The following is a 13,930-nucleotide window of genomic DNA, read 5'->3' as shown; positions in this document are numbered from 1 at the left end:
CCAAGGGTGGCCGCAGGGGGAAGGGAGGGCCAGAGGGGGCTGGCTCCCCGGCCTGGCGCCCCGCGTGGGGAAGGAGCACTCGGAGAAGGAGGGAAGGCGTACTCCGTTGCCAGAGTAGGCGCGCCAGGGGGCGGCTCCTTCGGCCCGGCCCCGCCCCCGGCGGCCGCGCGCAGCGGGCAGGGTGGTGGAGGGCGCGCCAGGCGGGGGGCGTGGCCGTGCGCCCCGAGGGGGCGTCCTCCGGGCGGGGCGGGCCGCGGCCGCCCCCGCGGGCTCCGGTGCGTCAGGGCGCGTCAGGCGGGGCGGGGCAGGCCGAGCGCGGGCGGCGGCGGCGGCGGCGCGCGCCGGCCTCCTCCTCCTCCTCCTCCTCCGCCTCCCGCACTCGATCAGCCGCCGCCGGCCGGACGGGCGCCGCTCCCGCCGCCTCCGCTCCGCCCGCTCGGCCGCGTCGCCCGCCCCTGCCTGGCATGTCGGCAGCCGTGGCGTGCGTGGATTACTTCGCCGCCGACGTGCTCATGGCCATCTCCTCAGGCGCCGTGGTGCACCGCGGGCGACCGGGCCCCGAGGGCGCGGGCCCGGCCGCTGGCCTGGATGTGCGCGCGCCGCGCCGCGAGGCCGCCCCGCCCGGGCCCCCGGGGCCGCCGCCGCCGGCCCCCGTCGTCCCGGGCCCAGGCCCAGGCGCCGCCGCCGCCGCACCCCACCTGCTGGCCGCCAGCATCCTGGCTGACCTGCGCGGCGGGCCCGGCGCCGCTCCGGGGGGCGCCTCGCCCGCCTCCTCTTCTTCGGCCGCCTCGTCCCCGTCCTCCGGCCGCGCCCCCGGCGCCGCGCCCGCCGCCGCCAAGAGCCACCGCTGTCCCTTCCCGGGCTGCGCCAAGGCGTACTACAAGTCCTCCCACCTCAAGTCGCACCTGCGGACGCACACAGGTGAGTCTGGCCGCGTGCCCGGCCCGCGCGAGGGCGGCCTCCCGCGCTCCCCCCACCCCCCCGCCGGGACCCCGAAACTGCGTGGCGCGTCGGGGGCGGGGAGGGGGGCGCGCCCGGGCCGCCGCCGCGCCGGCCGGGAGGGCGGGGCCTTGGTGGGTGGGGCGCGCGCGGGGGGCGTGGCGGCCACGCGGTCGGGCGGCGAGCGGATGGCGGGCGCCGAGGCAGCGGCAGCGGCTCGCGGGGCGCGCGTCGCGGCGGGGTCCGCGGGCGGGATCGGGGCTCCCGGGCAGTCTCCTTCGCTCTCGGCCTCGTTTCTCTTTTATTTTCCGTTGGTTTCGGATCTGGTTGGTGGGTATCGTGGTCGGAGCGTCCAATTCTGAGGTTCTCGTTCTCTCTCCTGCCTTAGTTTCCTTTTCTGTAGAAAGGCAGGAGGAACCGCGCGCTGCCTCCGAGGTGGCCGCGAGGATTCACCCCAGAGAGCGGCGGAGCGCCTGGTGCAGAGCCAGGTTGGGGGGTGCCCGACACGTTTTTTTTTCCTTTATATGTATTTTAATAACGCGGAAGGCAGGGCTGGGAGTGCGGGTTAGGGCTTGAGTCTGGGGAGGAGGGGGACCCCTAAGGGTGTCACGTCCTCAGTGCGTTTCGCAGCTTCCTGGGTCCCCCCCACGCCCCCGCCTGCAGCGGGAGCCGGGAAGGCTTGGGGGCGGGGGTGGGTTCCGCGCGACACTGTCACGTCTCACAGCCCAGCCGGGGGTGGGGAAGGGCCGCTAGGGAGCCGGAGGTAGGGGGGCTCTGGCCACCCTTTCACTCTGTCACCCCCTCTTTTTCCTCCTGTGGGTCCCCCCAGTCCTCCCCACGGAGTCCCACCCTCAACCCTGAGGATTTTCTCTTGGGCTGGGGGTCTGGGGATGGTGGGCCTTGGTCACCAGCCTGAGTTTGAACATTGGAGGTGTTCCTTCTGTTGGAAAGGGCAGGGGGGCTGGGTGGGCGTGCACTTGGACTTGGTGGTTCTGTCCGTTTCTAGCACATTACCTACCGCCTCCGGGCTGCCTTCTTCTGAGGGCCGTTATGGGGGTCACGTCGGGCAGTAGGGTGCATCAGCTTGACTCAGTGGACACGCTCCCACTGTAGGAACACGTGGAGCGGGTGCATGGAAGCGGGGTTGGACCTAGCATTGTGGCAGAGACATGGATGGTATGACCCCTGAGAGTGGCTCAGACCCCCTAGTGCTCTAGTTTGGTTTGTTTTTTTCCACATTCTGTTTGAGTCTCTGGGTCTGGTGAAGGGGGTGGCCACCCCCCTTCCCACTGTGGCTCTGTAGGGACACTTCCCCAGGGTATTCTGGGATCCTTGAGAACCTCCGTGGGCCCCCAGGCAGTACTGGCCGCCCCCCTAAGCCTTTGGGGGAGAAAGGATTCCTTGTCGAGCGCCTGGATGTCAGTATTGCCATTCTGGTTTTAAAGAGAAAGCGAGGCCCAGGGGACTGAGTTGGGGTGTCCCAGTGATGGGTGGGGAAGGGCAGGGTGCCATCCCCCCATGCCCTGCCCCCTGGATAATAATGGTGCTGGGCCCTGGGGTGGGGGGGGTGCTGCTCCTGAGAGTGAAAGTCGTGCACCTAGGCACCTTTGGTGCCGGTTTTGGAGGGTTTGGGGCACCTTTGTGCTCAGTGATTGCTAATTCAGCATCTGTTTAGTGCTCAGGACCACCAAACCCTACCCAGGGTTTGTGTCAAGGCCTTTGGGTTTTTCCAGCCCCCAGGGGAGGGGGCAGCTGTTTTTATGCCTGTTTTGGGGTGGGGAAGCCATGCTTGTCTGGACCTTGTTGCCCACTGCTGGGGGCAGGCCTGGGGAGTGATCTGATGAGGAGCTTTAATTAGATGATGGCTGTCTGCTGCGCCGTTGTCCGCCGAGGGCCTTTGGGAGGGAGTCCCGTTCCACCCGCCTCTGCCTGATGGCGGCTCTCCTCTCTGCAAAGTAAAGAGAGCTCCCATCCTGGCCTGGCCCCATTTTACAGATGAGCAAGCAGGCCCAGCAGGAGCCAGGCGAGTTGAGTGTGGTGCCTCATCATCCCTGCTCCATTTGGCACAGAGGTTTGGGGTGGGGAGACCAGGAGGGGCGATGGGGTCCTTCACAGGGCCACCCAGCTCTGGGGGAGCGGGGACGGCTGTCCTCCGGTCCCCTGTGTCTGGCCCGCAGCCCCTGGCCCAGAAGGAGCTCTCCTGCCTTCAGTGTGGGGCACGGAAGGACTGGGAAGCTGCAGGAGATGTTGACGCGGTTGCCGTGGATACCGAGAGGGAGAGGGAGGGAGGTGGGGCGGGGGCGGAGAGGCTGGCAATCGACTCCTCGCTCTCCCAACCTCCCTTGTCTCCGGACTGCTCCCCTGCCCCAGTGCCCCCAGTGTCCAGCACCTTCTGGTGGGCTCAGGCCCCCTCCCCGCAAGGAGCTGAGATCTGGAAGTGGGGCTGTTAGTCTAGGGTCTCCCCTTCGGCCCTGCTGACTTCGGGGCTCATTGTCTGTGTGGGGCGTCCTGGCTACTGTAGGGTGTTGAGCAGCCTCCCTGGCCCCCACCTGGAGCACCCCCCGTTGTGACAATGACATATGTTCTCAGACATCATCCAGTGTCCCCTGGGCGTTGCGGCAATACCTCCAGCTGAGACCCCCTGTAAAACCCTGTCTGCTTGAGCCAGAGCAAGAGTAGCTGAGCCTTTACAGTGTGTGAGAGGCACTGTGGGGACGACCCAGCCCCCGTCCCCCGGGACTCCTGGAACACTGGGGGGACAGTGACAGCAGCGGTGATGGAGGAAAAGGCTTCCTGTAGGAAGAGGCCACTGAGCGACACCGCGGGGTCAGATGTAGCAGGGAAGGGTGTGTCCCAGGAGAGGGGCCGGCACCCTGGCTGCTGGGGGTGGGGGCAGGGACCCTGGGGCGTGGATTTGGAGGGCTGTGGCTGTGGTGGGTGGGAGGTGGGGAGGGGGCAGAGTAGGTAAGTGTGCCCTTTAATCCCAAGGGCAGGTGGGGGGGGCGGGCAGGCCTGGCTTTGCAGAGGAAAATCCGTTTATGGGGAAGGGATTAGGATCCGGCGGAGGGATCGAGGAGGGGGGCCACTGTGTTGGAGGGAGAGCAGTGGGCCACCGCACGAATTGGGTGGGAGGGACAAGGCCCAGGACTTGGGGGACAAGAGGCGGCTAGGGCGACCCCTGTTTGCCGAGTGGCCTAAGGGGGGTGGTGGTGGTGGTATTCTTTGCTGAACAGGCCCCCAGGAGGAGAGGCAGACAGGGAAACTGAGGCCCAGAGGGGAAGTAGCCACCGCACCCCCCAGGGCTGTCTGAGTCAGCAGACCCCACCTCCACGCCTCGCAGAGCTGTGAGCGCCCCTAGCGTGCCAGGTGGGGCGCAGGAGACTGGTGGCTTATCTGGGGGGCCAGAATGGGGCAGTGCCAGGGCGTGGGGTGGGGTGTGAGTGCCCAGGACTGCCCGCCCCCCAGCCCCCTCCTCCCGCAGCAGGGTGCAGCGAGCAGCTGGGACTGCTCACGGTGCTGGTGCCCCAGCTGGGGGGCGGGGGAGGGTGCCCCCAACCTTGCAAGGGGCGATAACCACCCCCCACCCAGGCTCCCTGATAAAGCTGGCCCAGATGGCCCGGGAGTTGGCACACGATACCAGCCTGAGGAGCTGGCCTCCCGGGGAGGGAGGGGGGCCACCCTCACCCAGTCCCGTTTCCAGAACAGCGGGGCTCCGGAACACACATGCTCTGGGGGGCCTGAACACACAGGCACTGAGTGGGCCATCACCCCCGATGCTGAAGATGCCAGTCCGAGTGGGGAAGCAAAGCGAGGGCAGCCTGGGTTCCCCAGGAGGGAGGAGAGGTGTGGGGTGGCAGGTGGCCCGCTTTTTATGTAAACGGGGGTAGTGGTGGCTCCTACCTGGGGGGTGGGGAGGTAAACCAGATGACGCACCAGCAAGCTAGCTGGTTAGCTGCTGCTGGAGCTGTAGCAACCTGAGTGCCATTCTTGGGGCTTGTAGACGCTTTCCACGGATGTGTTAAGCACCCACGGTGTGCCAGGCCTGTGCTGTCAGCTTTATGGTCAGGTGGGGGGCACATATCATTCCCAGGAGAGACTGAGCATAAGCATAAGAAAGCCGAGAACGGGGACAGTGGGGGGGGTACCCCAGCGGGATAAGGAGCGTCTGCTCTGAAGGGTGACGTTAGCACAGAGAAGGGACGGAGTGATGGGGGAGAGGTTCCAGGCGGTGCGTGAGGAGCAGCTACCGGGGCTGCAGAGAAGCGAGGCCACAGTGAAGACTTCAGCTTCGACTCCGAGCCAGGGAGCAGAGCACAGGCTGGGCGGCCCAGGCACCCGCCGATGGGCTGCCGCCTCACTCCTGGGCTGAGCTGGGGCGGGGGGGGGGGTGGTTGGACATATTTTGAAAGGGGCTCTGATGGAATTTGCTGCCAGGTACCACGTGGGGAGGTGAGGGCCTGCAAGACCCCTGCCTACGGTTTTTGGTGGCAACCGCAGAGCAATTGAAATGGAAAACCTACAGGAGGGGCGAGGACAGGGAGAGAGATGGGGGTGGCTAACGTCTAGGGAGTATTTAAGATCACAGAGCACATGAACTTCGCACGGGTTGGTCTTTGTTAAAGCCATCAGGATGGCCAGCCGCACGGGGACCCTGTGCTCTGACCCCCGGACCTCACCATCAATTTTCAATCCTTTTGGCTGTATGTCCGTACTGTCCTTCGCGGCCTGCTCAGGCCTGTCTCCTTTGGGAAGCCCCTTGCCCCCGCACCTGCTGCAGTCCCAGCCTTCTCCAGCTCTCCTGGGATGCTACCTTACCTGGGCCCCTCCCCCGGTGCAGTCCACCTGGTAGGTGGGCATTTGCGCAAGGGTTGGCTGTGGGCCACACACCCCCCTCTTAGGTTAGTGATGACCTCAGGAGGTCACAGTGAAGGTCAGCTGTCAGACCCTTGGCCCCCAGCCCCAGCCCGGGAAGGTGGGGCACTGTCCCCCGTGAAGGCTGAGCACACTGAGCCAGGCCTGGCGCACGGTCGCCAGGACCTCCTTTCCGGCCGTCCTGAGCTCACCCCTAGTCCCAGCCCAAGTCAGAGGGTCAAGTCCACCGCAGCCCCGCCCACCGCATCCTCCTCCGGCACCCAGGTGGACTCAGCAGACAGGCAGCTGCACCCGGCATGCCGGCTCTGAGCCTCTGAATGTTACCGCCGTTCCCGGCCAGAGGACTGAGAGGGTGGCAGGCCCTGGCATCCTGCAGGCATCCGCCCGACGTTGTGGGGAGGGAAGCCTGCAAGCCCCGGGCCGCGCCACCCACGTGTGCACGTGCGCTGCGCTACCCAGCAACCCGGCAACCCGGCGTGGGGCGGGGTTGGCAGGCGGCCAGCCGGCGAGGCGACCCCCGGCCCCGGCGGGAGCGGGACCACGTGAGCGGGGCCGGCTGGGGCTGCGGATGTCCCTGCCGCCGCTGAGCTACGTGCGGCAGCTGTGTTCCCGGCGGCTGCAGGCGTCCGGCCCCTGCGGGCACTGGCACCGCTCTTGCAACCTGCTGGTGGCAAAGTAGAGCTGCGGGACGGAGAGAGGGGAGGGCAGGGCGGGAGGCGGGCCCCGCTGCCCTAAATGGGGAAGTGAGCCAACTGTGGGGCGCACCCGTGGCGGGCTGGCCCCCCTCTCCCCCCCCTTCTCCCCCGCCTGCGTCCTGCAAGATGGCGACAAGGCCGCATGCCCCTCGGAGGGGCGTCGCTCCCCCAGGCCCCCGTTTGCTTGGAAGCCAGCAGCCCCGCCCCCAGACTTAGGCCCTCGGGACCTGTCGATTCCAAGTGGGGTGGGGTGGGGTGTACCTTCTGGGGCTGTTTTGAGCCCTGTGATTCTATGGAGGACGTCCCCGCCGGGGCCCCTCCCCCAGCGGCTGCGGACTCTGCCTGCTGGATTGTTGCAGGGGAAGCATGGGGGGGGGTGGGGGGGTGGGGGGGTGGGGGGGCAGCCCCAGGGATTTGGGGCCACCTGTGGTCTTGGACAGTTGCTCTCCCCCCAGCACCATGATTGTGGCCTGTGACCCCTGGGGGAGGTGGCACCAGCGCGTCTGGGTCCCCAGCCTCCTGGGGCGTGCCCTCCCCCAGCCGTGAGTATAACCGACAGGTATCCCACAAGAAACTTTCTGGGGGAGGCTGCTGGGCTTTGACCCCCCCCCCCCCCGCTTTTCTGCCTCGCTGGTGGTGTCCGAGTGCGACCAGGAGGAAGGGGTGGGGGAGGGGAGGTTTTAGTCCCGCTCTCTCCTGGGCAGCCCCTCTGAAGTCCACTGGTGCCCCTCAGTGGTTCGCGATCCCTTCCCCCTCCCAGCCCTCTCCCCAGGGCGGGCTTTGAGCTTCCAGAGCAGAGATGTCACTGGGTCACCCTGAGAATGCAGGTTCCCCCCACCCCACGGCTGCGGGTCTGTCCCATGGCCCCCACCTCCGGCTCCTGGTCAGCGGTGCACGCCCCCACTAGGGTGCTGCTTTTCAGGTGCTTCTCTGATTCTCGGCTGAGGACACCCTTCAGTCTGTCTCCCTCAGCACCTCCCCCACCGGTGGGCGTGTTTCCTGAGGCAGGGTCAGCCTGGGTCACCGCAGTCCCCAGTGCTCGGTGTGGGCCTCCCAGTGTGTAACCTACCCTGACCCCACTGTGGCTCCCCCTCCTGCCCCCCAGCTGGCCTCCCCCTCTTCCTCTGCTGGGTTCCGTCCAGTGCCACGAGGGGCGACCCTGCCCACGTGTCCACACTCTATCCACCCCCAACACACCCTGCAACCCCCCTGAGCATTGGGCAACACAACGCCTGGGGATTCCAGGGTCCCAGGTACCCGGCGCTGGGTCCAGGAGGGTGCAAACTCTTGGGTGCTTCACGGCCCCCGGGCCTGGGGCGTGGCGGGGGTCCCCCGGGGTCGGCTGGGGACACGCTGACAACACAGACGTTGATGTGTTGATGAGGGGGGTCGGGTGACCCCCCGGGTTGATGAGGGGGGTCGGGCGACCTTGTTCCGGGGCGGAGACCCCCCCAAGGGATGGGCGGGTGGGGACTGGCAGGCGGGGAAGGCCGTGGCCCGCAGGGGCAGGATGGGCGAGGCCGGCTTGGCGGTGGGAGGGGTCTGCGGAGGAAGTTGCCGGTGGCGGCCCGCCCCTCCCCTCGCCTTTGCTCCGCTGGGGCGGGGCGAGTCCTGGGCTGCCTCGGGCTCCGCCCCTTCCCCGCGCACACCCAGGGGCTGTCCCCGTCTCGCCTTGCGTCCCTCCGCACCCTGCGAGTGCGGCCCCGGGGTTGGCCGGGGTTGGGGGTCCCTTCACATGTCCCTCAGCTTGTAGAGGGGCCACGAGGGTCAGCAGTGGCGTAAGGCATGGGAGGCTGCCCAGACGGTGCACCCCACGGGGTGGTCATTTCCAAAAGGAAGGGGCTTGACTGGGATCGCGAGCACCTGGGAGACCCCGAATGCCCCCACAGGAAGGGCAGAAGGGAGTTTCGCGGGAGTGGGGACGGCAGGACCCGTTTGCATAAGAAGCCTCTCCGAAAACTCGACGTGCGTTCGGAGCGGACACGTGTGTGCCAAGTACACATGACACCGAGGTGGCGCCTTCCTGGGGGTGGGGGCGCGCGGGCGCGCGGTCCTGGGAGAACGCGGTCTCTGTAGATTCTCTTTTCAACCCATGGCAGCTGCTCCCAGTCTGATTACCATTAGTCGTAGGAAATAGAGGGGAGAGTATTCACGGGGGTTCGCGAAATGAGTTGGGGCCGTTTTCTTTAAACATCTACACGTTTTAAATTCACGCCCAGAATTCAGCCTCTAGAACGAGGTGGGGAGGGATGAGGCAGATGACGAGGACCTTTGGGGATCTGATGGGACTTCCTCCTCTCCCTCTCTCCCCCGACATTGACCAATGTCTGTCTGTCCTCCGCCTCCTCCGCGCAGGTGAGCGCCCCTTCGCTTGCGACTGGCCGGGCTGCGACAAGAAGTTCGCGCGCTCCGACGAGCTGGCCCGCCACCATCGGACGCACACGGGCGAGAAGCGCTTCCCCTGCCCGCTCTGCTCCAAGCGCTTCACCCGCAGCGACCACCTGACCAAGCACGCGCGCCGCCACCCCGGCTTCCGCCCGGAACTGCTCCGGCGCCCAGGCGCCCGCAGCACCTCGCCCAGCGACTCGCTGCCCTGCAGCCTGGCGGGCAGCCCCGCGCCCAGCCCGGTGCCCAGCCCGGCTCCCGCCGGCCTGTAGAGTCCCAGTCCAGCCGCCCTGAGCGCGCCCCCGCTGGGCCTGGGCATGGAGTACCAGCAACACGCCTGCTGTCCCGGCCCGGGGCGGGGAACGGACTGACCGCCAGCCCGGCCCCTTCCAGTGTCCCCCTGAGGGCCCCCCAAGATGCCCTTGCCCCCTCGAGAAAACAAGGAGGGGTCTGAGACTGGACCGGGGTCATCCGGGCCTTGGAGTTTGCTCTCGGGAGGGGTAGTGGCCCCGTGTCTGTATATAGCCATGATCGTTAACTCTCTTCCCAGCTGTTAAACAGGGACCCCGGGTGGGTGGCCAGGAGGCGTCCCCCTTCCCCCTTCGCCACCTCCCTGCTTTGAGGGACGTGTGGGCCTTGGGGGGAGGTGGCCCAAGAAAGGCACCCCCTAACCGGTGTTCACACTTGGTCCCCAGGCCCCTCTGTCCAGGTTGGGATGAAGTGTGCAAAGAGCCATAGGTGAACCAGGGGTTACCGCGGGCTGCCTCGTGTCCCCCCATCCCCCGCCCCGGGAGCCCCTCACCCCCACCGAAAGCCATTGGAGACGTTCAGGGAAACGGGGGTGTGGCCCGGCCGCCCCCATTCGGGTACTCAATCTCAGGTGTCCACAGGTTCTACCCCATTGCTCATGGGAGGGGCCCCTCAGCTCCCCAGCCTCGAGGGCTGAGTGGGTGGGGACGGGGGAGGTCGTAGGGTTTCCATAGGGGTACCGGTTTTGCTTCTGAGACTTGGGGTAGGGAGGGAGAGAAAGGGGGGTTCTTCCAAAGAGCAATTTGACTCACGGTGGGGGCGGGGTGCGGGGCGCGAATATCACCGGATGGGAGTTACTGCAGGCTTATTTATTTTCCGCTGTCTGCTGGCTTGGGGGGCTGCCTTGCCCCTCTGGGTGGGTGTGCGAATGTGTCAGTGAGAGAGTCTGTGGGGAAGCTGGCCCCCAGTTTGGATGGCTGGCTCCCCTCTCCTGAAGGGGAAGAGTCCCCGACTTTGGCCTTGTGCAGCATCACGTGACAATCAATCCCTCCTATTTGGGACCAGGCCAGCCTTTGGGCGAAATGCACCCCTTCCCCGCCCTGCGGATGGGGGTGAGGAGGCCCCGGGCCCTTGCTCCATCCTGCCCCGGGCATGGCCACTGGACCAGCGGTTGAGGTCCCGCCCACGCGGGCGGGCGGGCGGGAAGTGGGAGGGCTGACCCCCGAACCCCCTGGGATAGCTCGATTTTTTTGGACCGGGTAGAATATTTTTTCAGGCGCCAATCTCTTCCTTGATCTGGGCCCCGGTGGGTGGTCTGTTGTCCTCAGGCTTTGTGGGTGTGTGGGGGAGGGCCTGCGTGGTCTGAACTTAGGATGAGGAAGGACAGATATCACGTCCCCTCCTGGTGTCTTCCCACCGTGGCTGCGGTTGGATTTCATTTTGGACAGAGGGACTGAAGACCCCGGCCCTGGAATGGGAAGGGACCCAGGCTCCCTGTCCCATACCCTGAAAAGGCCTATCCCGCCTTTGGCTGCACGAGGTCTGTGACACCCCTCTGTGTTCCAGAACCTTCCTGCCTCCCAGTTGGCGGCTGGGGCGTTTGGATGGCACTAGCGTGGACCGGAACGGCCCTGGCAGGATCCAGGGACAGGTGCCTGGGGTCCTGGGGAGGGCGGTGGGGCTGCGGAGGATCTTCCCGCAGTGGTGAGATGCCTTAGTCCAGGGGGCAGAGGGCGGGCCCGGGCCTTGTTTCCCTTTGTGTCTGTCTGGACGCCCCCCTCATTGTCCCAGCCCTGGCCGGTGCATGTCCGCGGGGGTTGGACTGTGGTCTGAGGACCCAGGGAGCTGAGAACTTGTCCCTGCCCCCCTCCCCCCCCCCCCGTGTCCAGGAGTCTGGAGGGACCGATGGTCATTGGGGTCTGGCTCCAGCCATTTTAGCTGTGGCCTCTCGAGGTGTGGTGGGGTAGGGTCCTAAGGGATTTGTGCTTTCGGGTGACCCCCCCCTCCCCTTGCCCTGCCTGGCCTCATCCTGGTATTTAATTAATTAAACATGTCTTTTTTAAACCCGATTTCCAGAGCCTTGTGGTTTTTCCCATCGCTGGTCCGAGCCGGTGGGCCCTCTGAGTCCCTCTGTCCCCCTCGCCAATGGGGTCCCCAGCCTCCTCTTGGGGAAACTGAGGCAGTGGGCTAGTGAATTCGGGGACCCAGTGGCGGTCTTGGCAACGCCCCTCCAGCCCTAAGGTGCGGGGGGGGCTGCCCTCTGCTGCGCGTGGCGCGTGCTGCAGTCCAGCGGCACCCACGCCTCGAGCAGCTGCGCCCCCAGCCCGCCTTCCGGCTCCGTTACCCGGCAACCGAGGCGCGGTGACACGGCGCCCGGGGGCGTCCGCTGCCCGCCCCCTTCCGGAACCGGGGGCGGGGGGAGCCCGCGCTTCTCTAGACTCTAAAGGACTCGCGGGCTCGACAGGGCTGCTCCCCGGAGGTTCCCCTCGACCCCTGCCTGGCTCCTGTGCCCATCGTCTGGCCGCTCCTGTATCATGTATGCCTGCTGTATGCCGGCTCCCAATTGAGAGGGCAAGGGGCCTCGGGAGCGTTGAGAAACTGGTGAGGGCTCTGAACCCCTTCTTAGGAAAAGTGCATCCCAGGTTCCAGCGGTCTCCAGAGCCCGGATGGTGTGTGGGGGACTGCGGTGGGGGGAGCGCGGACCCTCCCCACGGGTTTCCCCGCTTCCCGCCCCCGGGAAGGCGGCAGACCTGCCATCTGGTGGCCTCCCCTGGTACTGCACCACCGGCTCCGGCCCACCCCTCCCCAGGGTCCTGTCCTTGGGGCCGCCAAGGTCGCCCCAACCTGGGCACGGGGCCCTCGCCTTTACTCGATGGTGGCCTCCCTCTGGCACTCCCCTTGCTCCCTTTCTCCTGGAATCTGGCCCGAAAGCCCGCAGATCTCGCTCCCTGGACCCCTGTCCCCCTCCAGCTCTGGCAGGCTTCTCTGCTCCTTTGTGGCAGGGTTCCTGGAATGCTGGGTCCACGCGGGCAGCCCCCCCTTTAGTCTCTCTTGGTCGCACTCCCACGTGCCCCGGAAACAGCTCGAAGATGCCCCCTCTGCCTCCTGGACGCTTCATTGGCAGGTGGCCTCGGGACCCCTGGCCCTCCTCCCCAGGTGTGCTGAGGACACCCCCTGGTCCATGCCAGCTGGGCCTCACCCTCAACTCCAGGCCCGGAATGTTCTTACCCCTGCCCCCAGTCTGCCTTGGTCGGCTTCCCTTCATCACTGCAGCTTCATCTTTCCAGGTGTACAGGCCAAAATCTTTGGGGTCACCCGTGACTCCCCTCTTTGTCTCACCACCCACATCCAGTCCACCCGGAAATCTCCCTAGAGCTCTACCTTCAAAACATATCCAGAATCCACCCACTTCTCCCCCCTCCTCGGCCTCCACCTGGTCCCACCTCATCATGGCCCACCTGGACCAGCATGGCCTCCCCTGTGGTCCTTGACTCCCACCCTAGCTCCTGACAGTCTGTCCACCCTGTAGTGGCCACAGGGCGCCAGTGAGCACCTGTACCAGGTCCAGTCCCTCCTCTGCCCATAGGCCTGCAAGGTTCCCACCTCCCTGGGGATAAAAGCCCATGCTCTCCCCGTGGCCCACAGGGATCTGCACGACCTGCCCCGTCCCCTTCCTGCCCTCCCCTCCTCCCTCTCTGCCCCTTGCTCACTCTGCTCCAGACACATGGACCTTCTAGCTGTTCCTCCAACATGCTAGGCCCGGCCCTGCCCCAGGGTCTTTGCACGGGCTATGCCCGCTTCCTGGAAAGCCCCTCCCCCAGATGCCTGCTTAACTTCCTCATTCGCTTCCTTAGAACTGCTCAAATCCCACCTTTCCCATAGGACTATGTGAACCACCCCTTGTCCCAGCCCCCTACTCTGTTCTACTTCCCCGTCATAGCACTTTTTACCTTGTATCAAGATATTTACTGATTTCCTGTTGTCTGTCTGTCTGCATCTATAATGCTACAGCCACCAGGGTGGGGATCTTTGCTTTGTTCAGGAGCCCACCCTCCTGTTGGCAATGGAGGAGAGGCATTGAGAGACCCCTGGGGTGAGGGGTCTCAAGCCCATATGTCTGCAGGGCCAGGTGGCTGAGGTAGGGAGAGAGGTGGGTTGGGAGAGCGGGGAGGTGACCTGCACAGACTACCGCCTGCTCACAGGAGGATCCTTGGTAATTGCCAGCTGGTGGACAGGCTGGGAATTGTAGTTGTATGTGACATCTCCTTACATTTTAAAAATGGGCAACAGGGCTTCCCTGGTGGCGCAGTGGTTGAGAATCCGCCTGCCGATGCAGGCGACGCGGGTTCGTGCCCCGGTCCGGGAAGATCCCACATGCTGCGGAGCGGCTTGGCCCGTGAGCCATGGCCGCTGAGCCTGCACATCCGGAGCCTGTGTTCCGCAACGGGAGGGGCCACAACAGTGAGAGGCCCGTGTACCGCAAAAAAAAAAAAAAAAAAAAAAAAGGGCAACAGGCAAATTTACATCATTTGAAAAACTAGTACTGAAACAAAACTGGTACTCAGATACACACATGTTCACAACAGCACAATTCACAATAGACAAAAGGCAGAAACAATCCGAATGTCCATCATTTGATGAATGCATAAAATACGATTTAGGGCAGGGCCTTGGTATACAGTAGGTGCTCAATATTTGATGGATAAATGAGTGAATTGGAACAGGTCTCCTCTGGTAGACCTGGGGATTAGACTGCTGACAAGAGTCCAGGTGGGAGAAATGAAGCGCTT

General features: G+C 65.4%; 1 protein-coding gene across 1 annotated transcript; it reads left to right on the top strand.

Annotated features, from left to right (window-relative positions):
* Nucleotides 1-464: 464 nt before the first annotated feature.
* KLF16 (KLF transcription factor 16) lies at nucleotides 465-11,202 on the top strand (the record flags this gene model as incomplete). The annotated part of the gene is made up of 2 exons (XM_082650941.1): nucleotides 465-921; nucleotides 8,862-11,202. 2 exons carry the CDS (start codon nucleotides 465-467, stop codon nucleotides 9,161-9,163), a joined length of 759 nt encoding a protein of 252 aa, XP_082507067.1. The 3' UTR covers nucleotides 9,164-11,202.
* Between the last annotated feature and the right edge of the window lie 2,728 nt (nucleotides 11,203-13,930).

This window comes from Grampus griseus (assembly GCF_964374135.1).
Source record: "Grampus griseus genome assembly, chromosome: 3".
Classification (NCBI taxonomy): Eukaryota; Metazoa; Chordata; class Mammalia; order Artiodactyla; family Delphinidae; genus Grampus; species Grampus griseus.
Note: the sequence above shows the minus strand (reverse complement) of the source record. Positions and strands in the feature narration are given on the sequence as shown.